General features: G+C 44.1%; 1 protein-coding gene across 1 annotated transcript in view; it reads right to left on the bottom strand.

The window, feature by feature from the left end:
* Window positions 1-17,613, bottom strand: part of YTHDC2 (YTH domain containing 2) — a 229,445-nt gene that overhangs the window by 52,351 nt on the left and 159,481 nt on the right. The window contains 2 exon segments of the mRNA XM_030193495.1: window positions 6,280-6,462; window positions 6,464-6,486. Of these exon segments, the coding sequence (XP_030049355.1) occupies window positions 6,280-6,462; window positions 6,464-6,486 (206 nt within the window).

Below are 17,613 nucleotides of genomic sequence, written 5' to 3'. Positions count from 1 at the left end.
CTAAAAAAAGGTCTTATGCCCCACTCAGAAACGTTCACCTTGGTTTTCTCCAGAACTTCGGATCCTTAAACGCAAAGGACGAAAACTGGAAAGGAGATGGCGCAAATCTCACCTGGATGAAGACAGGCTAAACTGTAGGAAACATACGGCAAAGTACCACCAAGCCTTAACGGCAACTAAAAAACAGTATTTCTCTCAATGCATTGCACAGGTTGCCAATTCAGCCAAGCAGTTGTTCAATATAGTAAAGAGCCTACTGCAACCCTCACAACAGAACCAGTCTGCCCAGTCTAAACTGAACTGCAATGACTTTGCTGCATACTTTGACAACAAAATTAAAAGTCTCTGACAGGATTTACAGGCAATCCCACCCAGTCCCCAACCAGTCAACCAGGGGTGCACAAACTCCCCCCACCCCCCCCCCCCCCGACAGAGACAGATGGGACGCTTTTAACCCAATGACAGAGGAGAGCCTTGACAAAATCCTAAGAGACCTTCGACCAACTACCTGCTCCCTCGACCCTTGCCCATCAAAGATAGTACAGCAGGCAAATATGGACCTTTAAAAGGCGCCACAAAAATTGTGAACACCTCTCTTTCTAATGGGCAACTACCAACAGCTTTAAAAAGGGCAGTGGTTTGCCCTCTGCTAAAGAAAAACAACCTTGACCAAGACAAACTTGAAAGTTACAGGCCAGTATCCAACATCCCGTTTCTACGGAAACTCACAGAACAAACAGTCTGTGTTCAACGTAATGATTGGCTAGAAAAGAGAAACTGGCTAGATCCATGTCAATCTGGATTCAGACCCGGTTATGGAACAGAAACGGTCCTCGTATCTCTACTAGATGATCTTCACAGAAACCGAGACAAGGGATTCACCTCAATGTTAGTACTGCTAGATTTCTCAGCAGCTTTTGACACTGTGGATCATGATATCATGCTAGCACAACTGACAGAAACAGGTATCAATGGAACAGTACTTGCCTGGTTCAAATCCTATCAGACAGGCAACAATCCATAATGTCTGGCAGCAACTCATCACCACCATGGACACTGACCTGTGTGTCGCGTCTCTCGCGCTTGCCGCGCTCTCGGGGACCTTGGCATACTTTCAGGCTTCTTCCCCGGGAGCACGGGGTTGTGAGTCCATAGGCCACTACCGTGGAGCGGCAGTGGCAGGCAAGATCACCTTCCAGGTAGAGATGAAACAAGACTGGACCGGAACCCCGGACTGGAGTTCTACACCGGAACACTCGGAACTGGAACGCACCGGACGGGTGCGCACTGGAGTGGGGCCCGCTGGACTGGACACACTGGAGTGGCCCCACTGGACTGGAACATACAGGAGTGAAACCCGCTGGACTGGAACACACTGGAGCGGAACCCGCGGAACTGGAACACCCTGGACCTAGGCTTCACCTACACTTGACTGCCTTTCCCCGAGGGTTGAGCCCTCAGGTTCTGGCAGCCGGTAGGACTTACAGGAACAGCAAGAATGAAGATCCAGGAGTGCCCCCTGGCACCTAGGCGAAGGCAAGGCAGACAAGCAGGGACTGTCCGGGTTCTGGCAGTCGGCAGGATTCAACACAATGATAGTAAACTGTACCCAGGCTAATAGGAACGCTATTCCCAGGCAAACCAGTCATACACAGGAACATACACAGAGCAAACTCAGGAGACTTGGAAGGCTATACACCAGCTAACAACTAAGCTGTGCCCAAGCTAACAAGTCATGCACTGGAAACAACACAGAACACTAGCAAAGCTTTACACAGGCTACAAGCCACACGGTGCCTAAGCTGGCTAGTCTATCACTAGGAACAAACACAGAGAACTAGCAGAGCTATGCACAGGCTACAAGCCAGACGGTGCCTAAGCTGGCTAGTCTACACTAGGAACAACACAGAGAACTAGCAGAGCTATGCACAGGCTACAAGCCAGACGGTGCCTAAGCTGGCTAGTCTACACTAGGAACAATCACAGTTTCGGGATAGTGACTAGCAAGGGCGGCCAGTCTAACACTAGGAACAAACACAGTCTCGGGATAGTGGCTAGCAAGGGCGGCCAGTCTAACACTAGGAACAAACACAGTCTCGGGATAGTGGCTAGCAAGGGCGGCCAGTCTAACACTAGGAACAAACACAGTCTCGGGATAGTGGCTAGCAAGGGCGGCCAGTCTAACACTAGGAACAAACACAGTCTCGGGATAGTGACTAGCAAGGGCGGCCAGTCTAACACTAGGAACAAACACAGAGAACTAGCAGAGCTATGCACAGGCTACAAGCCAGACGGTGCCTAAGCTGGCTAGTCTACACTAGGAACAAACACAGAGCACTAGCAAAGCTATGCACAGGCTACAAGCCAGACGGTGCCTAAGCTAACTAGTCATGCACTGGAAACAAACACAGAGAACTAGCAAAGCTATACACAGGCTACAAGCCAGACGGTGCCTAAGCTAGCTAGTCTAACAAACATAGAAACTCACACAGAGCAAACACTGAAACTGTGTACAGAGCACTCTATACACCAGGACCTTTAGATGAGATGCAAAGGCCAGGACTGTAGTCTCCAAGTGATTAATAAAGCCCTTCAACACCAGAGCCACAGCTGCAGCAATCACCTTGCAACCAAACAGAGGCTTGACACACAGAGCAGTCAGCCCATAGGAAGGAACAGCGGGGGCCATCTTGGATACTGGCAAAGGGGAGGAGGCGGCAGCCATCTTGGAAGAGGCAAAGCCCACACAGGTGAGGTTCAGTAGGGCAATCAGCACACAGAGCCAGAGAGAACCTAAGACAGACATAGACACAGAGACAAGCAGAAGCCAGCACAGACACTGACTCGTAGAAACAGGGTAAGTCTGAGGGTTGCCACGGACGTGACACTGTGAGGCAGTGGTGTGCTGGAGCCGGCTCACACCTGCTCGCAAGAGCCGGTTGTTAATTTTTTTTTTTTTTTTTTTTTATATTTATTAATTATTCATTTAGAAATATACAAGAAACATCTTGCATGGAAAAGTGTTTGTTACTTAGGAGATTACTTATAAAACAAAAAGGAATTGAAATACATTCATTTAGGAAAAATTAACACTCAAGTCCATAAAATGAGATCCAAGAATTCAGAAAATATGGAGAATAATATATAAAGGAAAAATATTCAGGATTGAACAACTCTGTTAAGTGAAGTTAGTTTCTTGTTTATCTATGACGCTTTTCCATTTTTCACTGAGGCTATAAGCGCCGACACATGGGCAGGTTCTGTAAATATATATTTCTTTTCCCCAAGTCTTATTATGCACTTGCAGGGGTATCTTAAAAAAAAGGTACCTCCCAAGTGCAAAACTTCAGGCTTAAGGATCAAAAATTGTTTCCTCCGTCGTCTTGTCTCCTTAGAGACGTCGGGAAAAAGCAATATCTTAAAACCTAAAAATGGTTTATCTTTGTTCCGGAAAAACAAACGGAATATCCAATTTTTGTCCGGTAATAATGCAACCGTAACCACTAAAGTGGCTGCAGTTGCCAGCTCAGCATCAGAAGTCTCAAGCATGAGAGAAACATCTATTGGATTTTCAGTTATTGGATTTAAGTCCTTCCCTGGTATATAATATGCTTATGAGAATGGTGGCAGATTCTGGTCAGGTATATTCAAAACATCACGTAGGTAACGTTTCAACATCTCAAGAGGAGCAACATTTAACACTCTTGTTAAATTTTTAAAGCTCTTGCGAGCCGGTCGTTCTGGCAGGCGAGCCAGCGCCCAGGGGAGGCGCAATGCACCCCATATAAGAGGCTTGGGGAGGCTTGTGACCTTCCCCTGCTGCCCCCACAAGCGCAGGCAGGGCAGGTCCATATGTGTTCTGGAGGTCCGATGCCAGTTCAGGGCAGCAGGCCGCATTGAGAAGTGTTTGCTGTGGCTCTGAGGTACAGTGGCAGGTTCGGATGACATTGCTGGAGAATGCTGCAGTGTCAGGCAGTGCTATACTGCCCACGACTGTTGTTTCGGCGGCAGCAGGGAGTTGATCGGGGCACTGCACGGGGGGGGGGGGGGGGGGGGGGGAAGGGGGGAGGACGTTCCTGGCAACAAAGGAGATGGATAGTGTGCGTCAGGCCACCTGTGCACATGCGTGAGTTCTTTGCACATGTTGAAGAAGCGCTGGAAATCGAGCCTGACTGGCAGCAGCCTTGGGTGCTAGGAGGAGGAAGACAGGTGCAGTGGTTGCAGCTCGTTCCTCTCCCCCCACCCCGGCAGCCCAACTCAGCGCCGTTCCTCCTCCTTCTCCCCTGCGTTTTACCTTCTGTGGCAGCGACGTCAGTGAGGAAGAAGGCACTGCGGGCTCGCCACCGGCATCTCCCTTCCCTCTTCACACAGTGTCCCACCTCTGCGATGAGGGACACTGTGTGAAGAGGGAAGGGAGAAGCTGGAGGCGAGCCTGTAGTGCCTTCTTCTTCTTCACCGACGCCACTGCCACGGAGAGTAAAAGGGTTAAACGCGTGGGAGGGTTAAATTCTTGTAATCATCATTTACAGTTTACTGCCACCGTGGATCAACATCAGGTTTCTTTTTTGGATATTTTGGTGTCTTTGGAGGAAAATCATTTTACTACTACCATCTTTAGAAAGGATAATGATCATAATAATCTGCTGCAATATTTCAGCTTTCATCCACAACATCTTACAGACAATTTGCCAGTAAGCCAATTTTTGCACTTGTGGCGCTTATGTAATCAAATTTGCTGATGACACAAAGTTATTCAAAGTTGTTAACTCGCGACAGGATTGTGAAAAATTACAGAAGGACCTTATGAGACTGGGAGACTGGGCGGCTAAATGGCAGATGACGTTTAATGTGAGCAAGTGCAAGGTGATGCATGTGGGAAAAAAGAACCTAAATTATAGCTACGTCATGCAAGGTTCCACATTAGGAGTTACGGACCAAGAAAGGGATCTGGGTGTCATAGTCGATAATACACTGAAACCTTCTGCTCAGTGTGCTGCTGCGGCTAGGAAAGCGAATAGAATGTTGGGTATTATTAGGAAAGGTATAGAAAACAGGTGTGAGGATGTTATAATGCCGCACCTTGAGTATTGTGTTCAATTCTGGTCGCCGCATCTCAAGAAAGATATAGTAGAATTGGAAAAGGTGCAGCGAAAGGCGACTAAAATGATAGCGGGGATGGGACGACTTCCCTATGAAGAAATACTAAGGAGGCTAGGGCTTTTCAGTTTGGAGACGAGACGGCTGAGGGGGAGACATGATAGAGGCATATAAAATAATCAGTGGAGTGGAACAGGTGGTTGTGAAGCGTCTGTTCACGCTTTCCAAAAATACTAGGACTAGGGGGCATGTGATGAAATTACAGTGTAGTAAATTTAAAACAAATCGGAGAAATATTTCTTCACCCAACGCATAATTAACCTCTGGAATTCGTTGCCGGAGAACGTGGTGAAGGCGGTTAGCTTGGCAGAGTTTAAAAAGGGGTTAGATGGTTTCCTAAAGGTCAAGTCCATAAACCACTACTAAATGGACTTGGGAAAAATCCACAATTCCAGGAATAACATGTATAGAATGTTTTGTACATTTGGGAAGCTTGCCAGGTGCCCTTGGCCTGGATTGGCTGCTGTCATGGACAGGATGCTGGGCTCGATGGACTCTTGGTCTTTTCCCAGTGTGGCATTACTTATGTACTTATCCTCATGCCAGCTAGAGCTATAAGCAAAATGCTCAAAACCTCTGCCTATATTTCAGATGCTGCACTGCCTCAGTACCTCACTTAAATATTCTTGGAAGAACTTACATATACCCTAAATCACAGAAGCCAACGGGGAAACAAGAATAAATAAAACAAATATTTTATTTACTAACCACAGCACAGACTAAAAGGAAAAAATATCACCTGTTATTTGCCAAAATCCAAATATTACTCATTATCCCCCCCCCCCCAAAGAAACCAGAAAGATTTTCAATGAATGTAATACAGAATTATTTGGGCTACTGCTTAGCTGAACTTCATCAGAAATCTGTGCTAGAATTACAATTATACATAACAAGGCATGAATTGAGGAAAAAACAAAACAGCTATTTTTTTTTCAAACAGGAAAAAAACAACATATACTAGGACAAAAAGAAAAAAAAATCCTTCACATGGACTAAAAGGAAACATATGACAGCTAGAACACAGATGGACTATACATTCTAAGAACAACCTATCTGCTTTGAAATAAAAATAAATTAAGGAGGTTTTGTTTCTGCAATGAAACAAGATTATTTTGTACTTACCTTTTTTGTACTGTGGCTGCTAAGAACGGAGGTGGGGTGAAACCGAACTTTCTTCTCTTTGGGTCCTGTCAGCACCACATTTTCTCTGTCGACATGGACCAAATTAGGATAAATTCCAGCCACGAGTGCAGCTTTAACTACAGCCCAGTTTTCTGAGTTAGTATTGACATCTCGAATGTCACCCTCCACCTCGGGCTCTAACGAAACCTGACAAGAAAAACATTCACCAAAGCCAGGATTTATCAAGTTTCCTTCAACAGAATTACATTATTTTCTCTCAGTGGCAGGAAAGCATTGAAAGAGAACTACATTTTTTTTAATGTAACCATAATGAGTGAAATATACAATGTTTTTTTTTCAGCTGTTGATTATGTGAAGACATCAGCATTTGAAGTATTTTGCTGAAAAATCAGGATGCAAAACCTAGATCATGCCAGGACCCCTTTCTTATGTGGATTGAAGAACATTGGAAACATTTTTCATATAAGTGTTTTCATACATATTCGATCTGTGAAAATATTTGAAGTATTGACAATTTGATAAAAGGTTTTTCGATGGCCACATATTTTGGACTTTGAACGTTCAAAGTGCTATGATTATACCAATTAGGGCTCTTATGCCTTTGATTTGCAGCAGTCTCTCAACTGTTATGAGATATGCCAGACCTTATAATTCCACTTTCTCCCTAACCTTGAACATATAGGCTGGCAAACCCTATCAAAGGTTTTCTCCACATCCACTACTAGGGCTATAGAAGGTCACACATACCACATCAGATTCAATATCCTCCTAATGCAGACCCAGCTTGATCATCGTAAATAGATCTGGGGCATAAAAGCTTGGATTCTGTTAATATTTAGGCAAAGAGCTTATAATGAACTCCTAGCAGAAGATAGGCTGGTATGTACTACAGCTAGGATGAACAAGATCAAAATCAAACAAAAGAAAGAAAGAGAAGAGAGAGAGAGAGAGAGAGAGAGATCTGCCATCTATAGCCCACTGCACTATCCCAGGGAACTCTGGGGAAAGAAATGAGTTTTTAGTGCAGAGCGGAATTTAACATAGGACTGCTCTGCTCATTCTGATGGTCTATGCTTTGGACAGTTTGCAGGTGTTTAAGAGAATGGACAGGTAAACCTGAATACACAATATTACAGTAATGGAGGTGGGTGGAAACAAGGTAATAGAGAAGAAAAAAACAAGCAGAGTCATCAAAGTATGTACACAGGGATCTAGTAGGAAGAAGTGAAAAAAACAGAATGAACAACAGAGGCAATATGGGCATTCAATGAGAGTTGGGGATTAAGGGTAACACCAAGGGGGCAAATCAGGGCAGAACCTACACCCAGTTACCCAAAGTGCTACAGTTTTGGTAGGATTCAAGATAAGCTTATTTGAGGATAGTTAAGTACCTATCGCATTCAGACAATTCTGGAGAGAAGACAGATCAGGAGCAAAAAGGTTCTGCTTTGAGACCAATAGGATATCATCTGCATACATGTAGAAATGGATAGAGAAAGACTGATCAGTACTGCGAGAGGGCTAAGGAAGAGATTAAAAAACAGCGAGGACAACACAGAACCCTGGGGGACACCAGAGGAAATGGGGAGGGACTCAGAAGTGGAACCAGGGAGCTGTACATGAAAATACAGTCAGCTAGAAAGAAAGAAAACCAATGAAGAACAGTGCCAGTGATCCCAAAGGAAGATAGCCTAGCAAGCAGGAGTGAATGGTCAACCAAATTGAACGCAGTGGTGAGATCGAGGGAAACAAGAAGTACAGTGTTACCTTACTCAAAGACTGAGAGCAAATTACTGACAAGTGAAGCCAGAATGTTTCAGTGGAGTAACCGGACGAAAACCCAATTGGAATGGATGGAGAAGGCCAGAAGAGTCAGCGTGATTAGAAAACTGAGTGAAAACTACCCTTTTCTAAAAGTCTGAAGGGGAGATTTGATATAGCTAGATATAATTAGCTAGAATAGAAGGGTCACAGGAGGACTTAACCAACCTGATCTTCCACAGAGGAGGAACAGATCCAGAGGAAAGGCTACTCCCACTAAGTTAAATAGGTGAGCTAGCAATTCTGAGAACCTTCCCAAAAATTACAAAGTTTGGCCAAAAAAACATCTACTCTCAGTGCCTTCCCCATAGGTAGGGCCCTGATAGCTGCTGCTGCTGCTTCTGTCTGCATTAAGGGTCTGGTCACTAGCCTATGCTCTTCCTCTGACAATCCAAGGAATGGTATCTCCCACAGGAAGGCTTCTATGTCTTCTTCCAAGCTCCATATTCTGGCTAACCCCTCCTTGTAAAATTACAGAAATCATTTCCTAATTTCTCTATTCCCCAGACCACTTTCCCAAGCTTATTCTTAATCTTCTAGACCTGATACCAAGTCTGCTGCCTTCTAAAATTTTATGCACCAACAATATACAGACCTTGTTCCCAAATTCAAAATATTTTTTACCAATTGAAAATTCACTTTCTTCAGCTCAAAAACCTTAAGTTCCTTCTAATAGTCAGCATGCACTTCAATCATATCACTCTTTTGTGATCCCTCTCCAGGGTTAAATGCTTTGCCCAAGTTACTTGGCCCTCTACTCTTGTTCCCACTACCTATTCACTACTACTGCAATTAATTTACTCCATACCCCTGTCTTCACACAGTCTCAAACTAAGCCCAACCCTTGCTCTCCGATGTCATTAAGCTATACATTGTAAATAGCTCTGACCTTTTTTGAAAGCACAGTATATCAAGTTTTATTAAACTATAATCTTCCCTCTATCTGGTTCTGCTCCTGAATCCTTTATTGGATAGCAGGCTCTCATTCCGCCTCCAATACATTAGTCCTCTATCTAGCCCCATAAGACTGAACTTATGGGGCTAGATCCAAATTATAGCCTGTATCCCAGTGGAATCAAATCCTCATCTATTTTTTTTTTAATATGTATTTATACATTTGCATTTATATCAAAACAAGGTTAACACACTTGTCAAGAAAATAACTATACTGTCAGCAAAATTATAGCAAGTTACAAACATCAAATAACTAAAGAATTACACAGCAAGTTAATCAAAGTCCTCATTAATATGATTCAAAATTTACCATAGTGGATAATAAAGGAAAGAAAAAAATTTCTCAAGTAAGCTAAACTAGGCCGGATTTCCATTTAAGAAATTCAAAGTACCCTTTCTTCACATAGAGCTCATACTAATTACTCCTCTGACCTTTTGCAGCCAAGAAGGAGGAGAGCTGAGAAGGATCATAGAAGACATACTTATTAGATTGATATTTAATCAGGCATTTACAGGGGTACTTTAAGAAGAAAGAAGCACCTAACTGAATTACACCTGGATGCATAAGTAAAAATCTTTGTCTCCATTTTTGAGTTTCTTTAGTCACATCAGGGAAGAGATGCACCTTCAATCCAAGAAAGCTTTTATGCTTATTCTGGAAGAAAAGCCTCATCAACCAGTTTTTATCTGGTAATAAGGCGAATCCTCATCTATTAACCAAAAATAAATTCTAGAATATGAACAATACCTCCCAGAGTAAAAGAAGTAGTCCTTTACTTTAGGATTTAGGCATCTCCACAAATACTACTACTACTAATCATTTCTACAGCGCTACTAGTCGAGACACACAATAGCTAAATGGTGCGAGAACCCCCTTTGACGAAGCGTGGCAAAACAGGCACCTGTCGGGGCACATACACACACCAGTTTGGAATGCTGAGCACATCTGCTCTTTAAGCTAAGTGTCTTTGGAATATATTTTTATGTGACAAAGTGGATAGCATAGGTTGAATTGCAATTGCAACAATAGGGTGGAGGTGGTTCGAGTCAATGATTAAAGGTTGATGCATGAGTATAGATTCATCATGGGAGTGATATGAGAAACCGTGCCAAGTGGTATGAGACTCCACCTCAGTTGCAATTTACAAGTGTTCTGAGATATACTCTCCTATTTATATTTTGGTATTTCTGGGATAAGCAGCATAAAATGTTTTGTACTTTTTGGGATCTTGCCAGGTATCTGTGACCTGGATTGACCACTGTTGGAAATGCTGGGCTTGATGGACCTTTCGTCTGTCCCAGTATGGCAATACTTATGTAGAATTCTGGAAACTGGGAAAAATGAAAGGTTTGGAGGATAAAGTAAAGGGATGCAAATGTACAAGGGAAGATTATTCTAGATTATATTGGTTGTCATGATAAAATTAGAGCAGATGGAGATCAACCTGAGATGCTGTAATCTTAGGTTTTGAACTTTCCAGGATATCTATTATGTCACCAAAGAATTATTTTAAAAAAACTATATGTTGGAAGTCTTGAAACTCCCTAGTGACACGTGTCCTCCAATTAATAAAATTATTATTTGCCGTATAAGAAGAGATAAACTGTGGAGCCTGTTTTAACTGAAGGTTTGAAACATGTTACCCCCAAACAGTTTAAATGTCACTGAAATTCTGGAGAGTTCTCTTGATTTTGTTGAAACTTGTGCTACTCTTCTGGTGTCCTTGTATTTGAAAATCATAACATACATAGTAACATAGTAGATGACGGCAGAAAAAGACCTGCACGGTCCACCCAGTCCGCCCAACAAGACAAACCCACGTGTCACTTTCCGTGTATACCTTACCTTGATAAAATTTTAGTTTTCAGGAACCATTTAATTCTGTTTATGGGTCAAAAATGGTGGGTGTATAGAGAAACTCAGGAGAGGTGTATATTCTTCCCGATCCCCATGCACGGTTTTTACAAAGTGATACTAAGTATTTTTTTTGCGTTTTCCTTCTAAATGTTTGGTTAAATTTCAAAATCTATATTATGTTTTCTTTGACTCTGAACAACTTTATTGATTATAGATTTCCTTTACAGCTTAGTGGAGATACCATGTTGATGATTAAGGTATTTTCTGGGGTTTGGACGATAAAGAATGTGAGCACTAAGGCCTTTCTTTGAGGTTTTTTCTTCTTTACTTTAGAATGTTCTCCTGGTAATTTCTGATGGGCCTCTATACTGGGGACCATGAGAGGGTATGATTCGTTTAAAATTTTGAGATAGATTTTCTTGTATTTTTTCTTTTATTGCTGATGTGCTAGCTACCCTGTTTCCTAACAAGTATTTCCACTTGTTATGTTTAAAACTTGAAATAAAAAATAAAATAAAAAATCTTGAGGATCCAAGCACGGCCGCACATACCTGAGACGTTGAGTCTTTCTCTGCAGTTTCTGGAGCTTATTTTCCCCAAATATGCTAAAGAGGAGGGGTAAGATGGCAGCACATTCGTCTCAGAGGCCTCCCTCTCAACTGTCAGCCAATGGATTATTTTGCAAGAAGGACCGGGACGCTTCTGGAGTCAAGTGACCTGCGTTGAAACACGGGAGATGGAGAAGTAACCCTGGCATCTCCTGGGCTGGAAACCACCTTGAGCCTCGACTGGAGAGTTCCTCCCTCTACAGCCTCAGGGCAGTAGTTCACCGCTTATGGCAGTGGTAGTGCTTCAGTTGCAAGAGCTGGCACAGCCCCCCTGAGAGAGGAAGTGTTCAGCTTAGCAGTGTTCCAGGGTCTTGGTGTCTCAGAGCATCTTGAAGGAACTGCTCCTGTCAATGTTTCCAGAGTGAGAGAAGGAATGGTGGCTGAAATGGAGCTGAGTGCGATTTCTTCAACTTCTGAGGTACCTGAGACACAAATACCTGCTTTTTTTTTTAAAAAGCCTGCTGAGGTGACACCGGACTCAGTTTGGCAACTGGTAGCAGATCTGGATAAGAAGTTATGTCCACAAATTAACATGCTGGAACAAAGAATGATGGAAGTGGAGGTGAAAGTTGAAAAAAAAAAATATTTCTGAACTGAATAATTTTTCCATTCGTGTGGCTATTAGAAAAGAACTTAGATAAAACTAAATTGATACAAACAATAACTATAAAAGACTTGCTCAATATAAGAGGTAGATGTGAACTTTTTGAAAACTATACATGGAGATGCAGTCATTGGGCCCCTGTTAGCCATGCTGTAGGCGCACAAACTTTTATAGCACGCACAAACTCTAGAGACAACCCATCTTAATATAATAATTTGCTCCTGCAACGTTCCAATGAGGCTACCTGCGTTCGTAACCATCTCCCGATGTCACTCTCCCGCAGTAGAAGCCTGCTTGCCTGACGTCAGGAGATGGTTACGCAATGAGACACATTGGAGCATTGCAGGAGCAGCTTCAGCCCTTCCTCCACAAGCACCAACATCTCCACCCAGGGCCGCCAAGAGAGGCCCAGGGCCCCGCCCCTGCTGCTCTCGCTTCCACGCCCCCCCACAAGGTCGCCACAGCCACTGCTCCCCCCCCTCCACCCCCCCTGAGGTTGCCACCCAGGGCCAGCCACTTTCCCTCCAGGCGCGCCACCCAACACAGACCTGCCAAGTCTCCCGCGAAACACGCAGCGCCAGCTCCCATTTCCGGCCACTGCTGCTTCTCCTGTTGAGCAGCAGCGGTTGCTACAAAAAGCTAATTAAAGCACCAAAAATGTTTTTAAAAAGCGAGCGCGGCACCACAGGCAGCCATCAGGGAGTTGGGAATATATTGCACTAAATGAAAAATTAGATATAATAGGCATCTCTGAGACCTGGTGGAAGGAGGATAACCAGTGGACACTGTCATACCGGGGTACAAATTATATCGTAGTGATAGGGTGAATCGGATTGGTGGAGGGGTAGCATTGTATATTAACGAGAGCCTTGAATCAAATAGATTGAAAATTATGCAGGAAACAAAACACTCCTTGGAATCACTGTGGATTGAAATTCCATGTGCAAAGGGGAAAAGGATAGTGATAGGAGTGTACTACCGTCCGCCTGGCCAGGACGAACAGACGGATGCGGAAATGTTAAAGGAAATCAGGGACGCAAACAAACTGGGCAACACAATAATAATGGGGGATTTCAATTACCCGCATATAGACTGGGTTAATGTAACATCTGTACACGCAAGGGACATAGGATTTCTTGATGAAATCAAGGACAGCTTCATGGAACAGCTAGTTCAGGAGCCGACAAGAGAAGGAAAAATACTAGACTTAGTCCTTAGTGGTGCTCATGATCTAGTGCAGGGGGTAACGATACGAGGGCCGCTTGATAACAGTGATCATAATATGATCGGTTTTGATATTGGCATTGAAGGAAGTGAAACTAGGAAATCAAGTACGCTAGCGTTTAACTATAGAAAAGGTGATTACGACAAAATGAGAAAAATGGTGAAAAAAAGACTGAAAGGAGCAGCTCGCAGAGTAAAAAACTTGCATCAGGCGTGGATGCTGTTTAAAAACACCATCCTGGAGGTTCAGGACAAATATATTCCACGTATTAGAAAAAAGGGAAAAAAGACTAAACGTCAGCCGGCGTGGCTAAACAGTAAGATAAAGGAAATCATTAGAGCCAAAAAACAATCCTTCAGAAAGTGGAGAAGAGAACCAACTGAAAGTAACAGGATAGATCATAAGGAATGCCAAGCCAAATGCAAAGCGGAGATAAGGAGGGCAAAAAAGGACTTTGAGAAGAAATTAGCGTTGGAAGCAAAAATACATAGTAAAAATTTTTTAGATACATTAAAAGCAGGAAACCGGCCAAAGAGTCGGTTGGGCCGCTGGACGAAATGGTGTTAAAGGGGCGATCAAGGAGGACAAAGCCGTAGCGGAGAAATTAAATGAATTCTTTGCTTCGGTCTTCACCGAGGAGGATTTGGGGGGGACACCGGTGCCGGAAAGAATATTTGAAGCGGGGGAGTCGGAGAAACTAAACAAATTCTCTGTAACCTTGGAGGATGTAATGGGTCAGTTCAGCAAGCTGAAGAGTAGTAAATCACCGGGACCTGATGGTATTCATCCCAGAGTATTAATAGAACTAAAAAATGAACTTGCGGAGCTACTGTTAGAAATATGCAATCTGTCCCTAAAATCGAGTGTAGTACCGGAAGACTGGAGGGTAGCCAATGTTACTCCGATTTTTAAGAAGGGTTCCAGAGGAGATCCGGGAAATTATAGACCGGTGAGTCTGACGTCGGTGCCGGGCAAGATGGTGGAGGCTATTATTAAGAATAAAATTGCAGAGCATATACAAAAACATGGACTGATGAGACAAAGTCAGCACGGATTTAGTGAAGGGAAGTCTTGCCTCACCAATCTAATGCATTTTTTTGAGGGGGTAAGCAAACATGTGGACAATGGGGAGCCGGTTGATATTGTATATCTGATTTTCAGAAGGCGTTTGACAAAGTGCCACACGAAAGACTCCTGAAGAAATTGCAGAGTCATGGAATCGGAGGTAGGGTATTATTATGGATTAAGAACTGGTTGAAAGATAGGAAGCAGAGAGTAGGATTGCGTGGCCAGTATTCTCAGTGGAGGAGGGTAGTTAGTGGGGTCCCGCAGGGGTCTGTGCTGGGTCCGTTGCTTTTTAATGTATTTATAAATGACCTAGAGATGGGAATAACTAGTGAGGTAATTAAATTCGCCGATGACACAAAATTATTCAGGGTCGTCAAGTCACAGGAGGAATGTGAACGATTACAGGAGGACCTTGCGAGACTGGGAGAATGGGCGTGCAAGTGGCAGATGAAGTTCAATGTTGACAAGTGCAAAGTGATGCATGTGGGTAAGAGGAACCCGAATTATAGCTACGTCTTGCAAGGTTCCGCGTTAGGAGTTACGGATCAAGAAAGGGATCTGGGTGTCGTCGTCGATGATACGCTGAAACCTTCTGCTCAGTGTGCTGCTGCGGCTAGGAAAGCGAATAGAATGTTGGGTGTTATTAGGAAGGGTATGGAGTCCAGGTGTGCGGATGTTATAATGCCGTTGTATCGCTCCATGGTGCGACCGCACCTGGAGTATTGTGTTCAGTACTGGTCTCCGTATCTCAAAAAAGATATAGTAGAATTGGAAAAGGTACAGCGAAGGGCGACGAAAATGATAGTGGGGATGGGACGACTTTCCTATGAAGAGAGGCTGAGAAGGCTAGGGCTTTTCAGCTTGGAGAAGAGACGGCTGAGGGGAGATATGATAGAAGTGTATAAAATAATGAGTGGAATGGATCGGGTGGATGTGAAGCGACTGTTCACGCTATCCAAAAATACTAGGACTAGAGGGCATGAGTTGAAGCTACAGTGTGGTAAATTTAAAACGAATCGGAGAAAATTTTTCTTCACCCAACGTTTAATTAGACTCTGGAATTCGTTGCCGGAGAACGTGGTACGGGCGGTTAGCTTGACGGAGTTTAAAAAGGGGTTAGATAGATTCCTAAAGGACAAGTCCATAGACCGCTATTAAATGGACTTGGAAAAATTCCGCATTTTTAGGTATAACTTGTCTGGAATGTTTTTACGTTTGGGGAGCGTGCCAGGTGCCCTTGACCTGGATTGGCCACTGTCGGTGACAGGATGCTGGGCTAGATGGACCTTTGGTCTTTCCCAGTATGGCACTACTTATGTACTTACAGTGGGGGAAATAAGTATTTGATCCCTTGCTGATTTTGTAAGTTTGCCCACTGACAAAGACATGAGCAGCCCATAATTGAAGGGTAGGTTATTGGTAACAGTGAGAGATAGCACATCACAAATTAAATCCGGAAAATCACATTGTGGAAAGTATATGAATTTATTTGCATTCTGCAGAGGGAAATAAGTATTTGATCCCCCACCAACCAGTAAGAGATCTGGCCCCTACAGACCAGGTAGATGCTCCAAATCAACTCGTTACCTGCATGACAGACAGCTGTCGGCAATGGTCACCTGTATGAAAGACACCTGTCCACAGACTCAGTGAATCAGTCAGACTCTAACCTCTACAAAATGGCCAAGAGCAAGGAGCTGTCTAAGGATGTCAGGGACAAGATCATACACCTGCACAAGGCTGGAATGGGCTACAAAACCATCAGTAAGACGCTGGGCGAGAAGGAGACAACTGTTGGTGCCATAGTAAGAAAATGGAAGAAGTACAAAATGACTGTCAATCGACAAAGATCTGGGGCTCCACGCAAAATCTCACCTCGTGGGGTATCCTTGATCATGAGGAAGGTTAGAAATCAGCCTACTACTACAAGGGGGGAACTTGTCAATGATCTCAAGGCAGCTGGGACCACTGTCACCACGAAAACCATTGGTAACACATTACGACATAACGGATTGCAATCCTGCAGTGCCCGCAAGGTCCCCCTGCTCCGGAAGGCACATGTGACGGCCCGTCTGAAGTTTGCCAGTGAACACCTGGATGATGCCGAGAGGGATTGGGAGAAGGTGCTGTGGTCAGATGAGACAAAAATTGAGCTCTTTGGCATGAACTCAACTCGCCGTGTTTGGAGGAAGAGAAATGCTGCCTATGACCCAAAGAACACCGTCCCCACTGTCAAGCATGGAGGTGGAAATGTTATGTTTTGGGGGTGTTTCTCTGCTAAGGGCACAGGACTACTTCACCGCACCAATGGGAGAATGGATGGGGCCATGTACCGTACAATTCTGAGTGACAACCTCCTTCCCTCCGCCAGGGCCTTAAAAATGGGTCGTGGCTGGGTCTTCCAGCACGACAATGACCCAAAACATACAGCCAAGGCAACAAAGGAGTGGCTCAGGAAGAAGCACATTAGGGTCATGGAGTGGCCTAGCCAGTCACCAGACCTTAATCCCATTGAAAACTTATGGAGGGAGCTGAAGCTGCGAGTTGCCAAGCGACAGCCCAGAACTCTTATGATTTAGATATGACTGCAAAGAGGATTGGACCAAAATTCCTCCTGACATGTGTGCAAACCTCATCATCAACTACAGAAGACGTCTGACCGCTGTGCTTGCCAACAAGGGTTTTGCCACCAAGTATTAGGTCTTGTTTGCCAGAGGGATTAAATACTTATTTCCCTCTGCAGAATGCAAATAAATTCAATATACTTTCCACAATGTGATTTTCCGGATTTAATTTGTGATGTTCTATCTCTCACTGTTACCAATACCTACCCTTCAATTATGGTCTGCTCATGTCTTGTCAGTGGGCAAACTTACAAAATCAGCAAGGTATCAAATACTTATTTCCCCCACTGTATGTACTTATGTCAGCTCTGCAGGCCACTCCTCCATGTCGCTGCGCTCCTCCGGGGTTCTGCTCCAGGGGGCAGTGACGTGAGAGGCGAGAGGAGTGGCTGCAGAGCCGACAGTCAATGCCTGATGGCTGCCTGTGGTGCCGCGCTCGCTTTTTTAAAAACATTTTTGGTGCTTTAAATAGCTCTTTTGTTTTTGTACCGGCCGCTGCTGCTCCAACAGGAGAAGCAGCAGTGGCCGGAAATGGGAGCTGGTGCCGCGTG

This window comes from Microcaecilia unicolor, chromosome 2 (assembly GCF_901765095.1).
Source record: "Microcaecilia unicolor chromosome 2, aMicUni1.1, whole genome shotgun sequence".
Lineage (NCBI taxonomy): Eukaryota > Metazoa > Chordata > Amphibia > Gymnophiona > Siphonopidae > Microcaecilia > Microcaecilia unicolor.
Note: the sequence above shows the minus strand (reverse complement) of the source record. Positions and strands in the feature narration are given on the sequence as shown.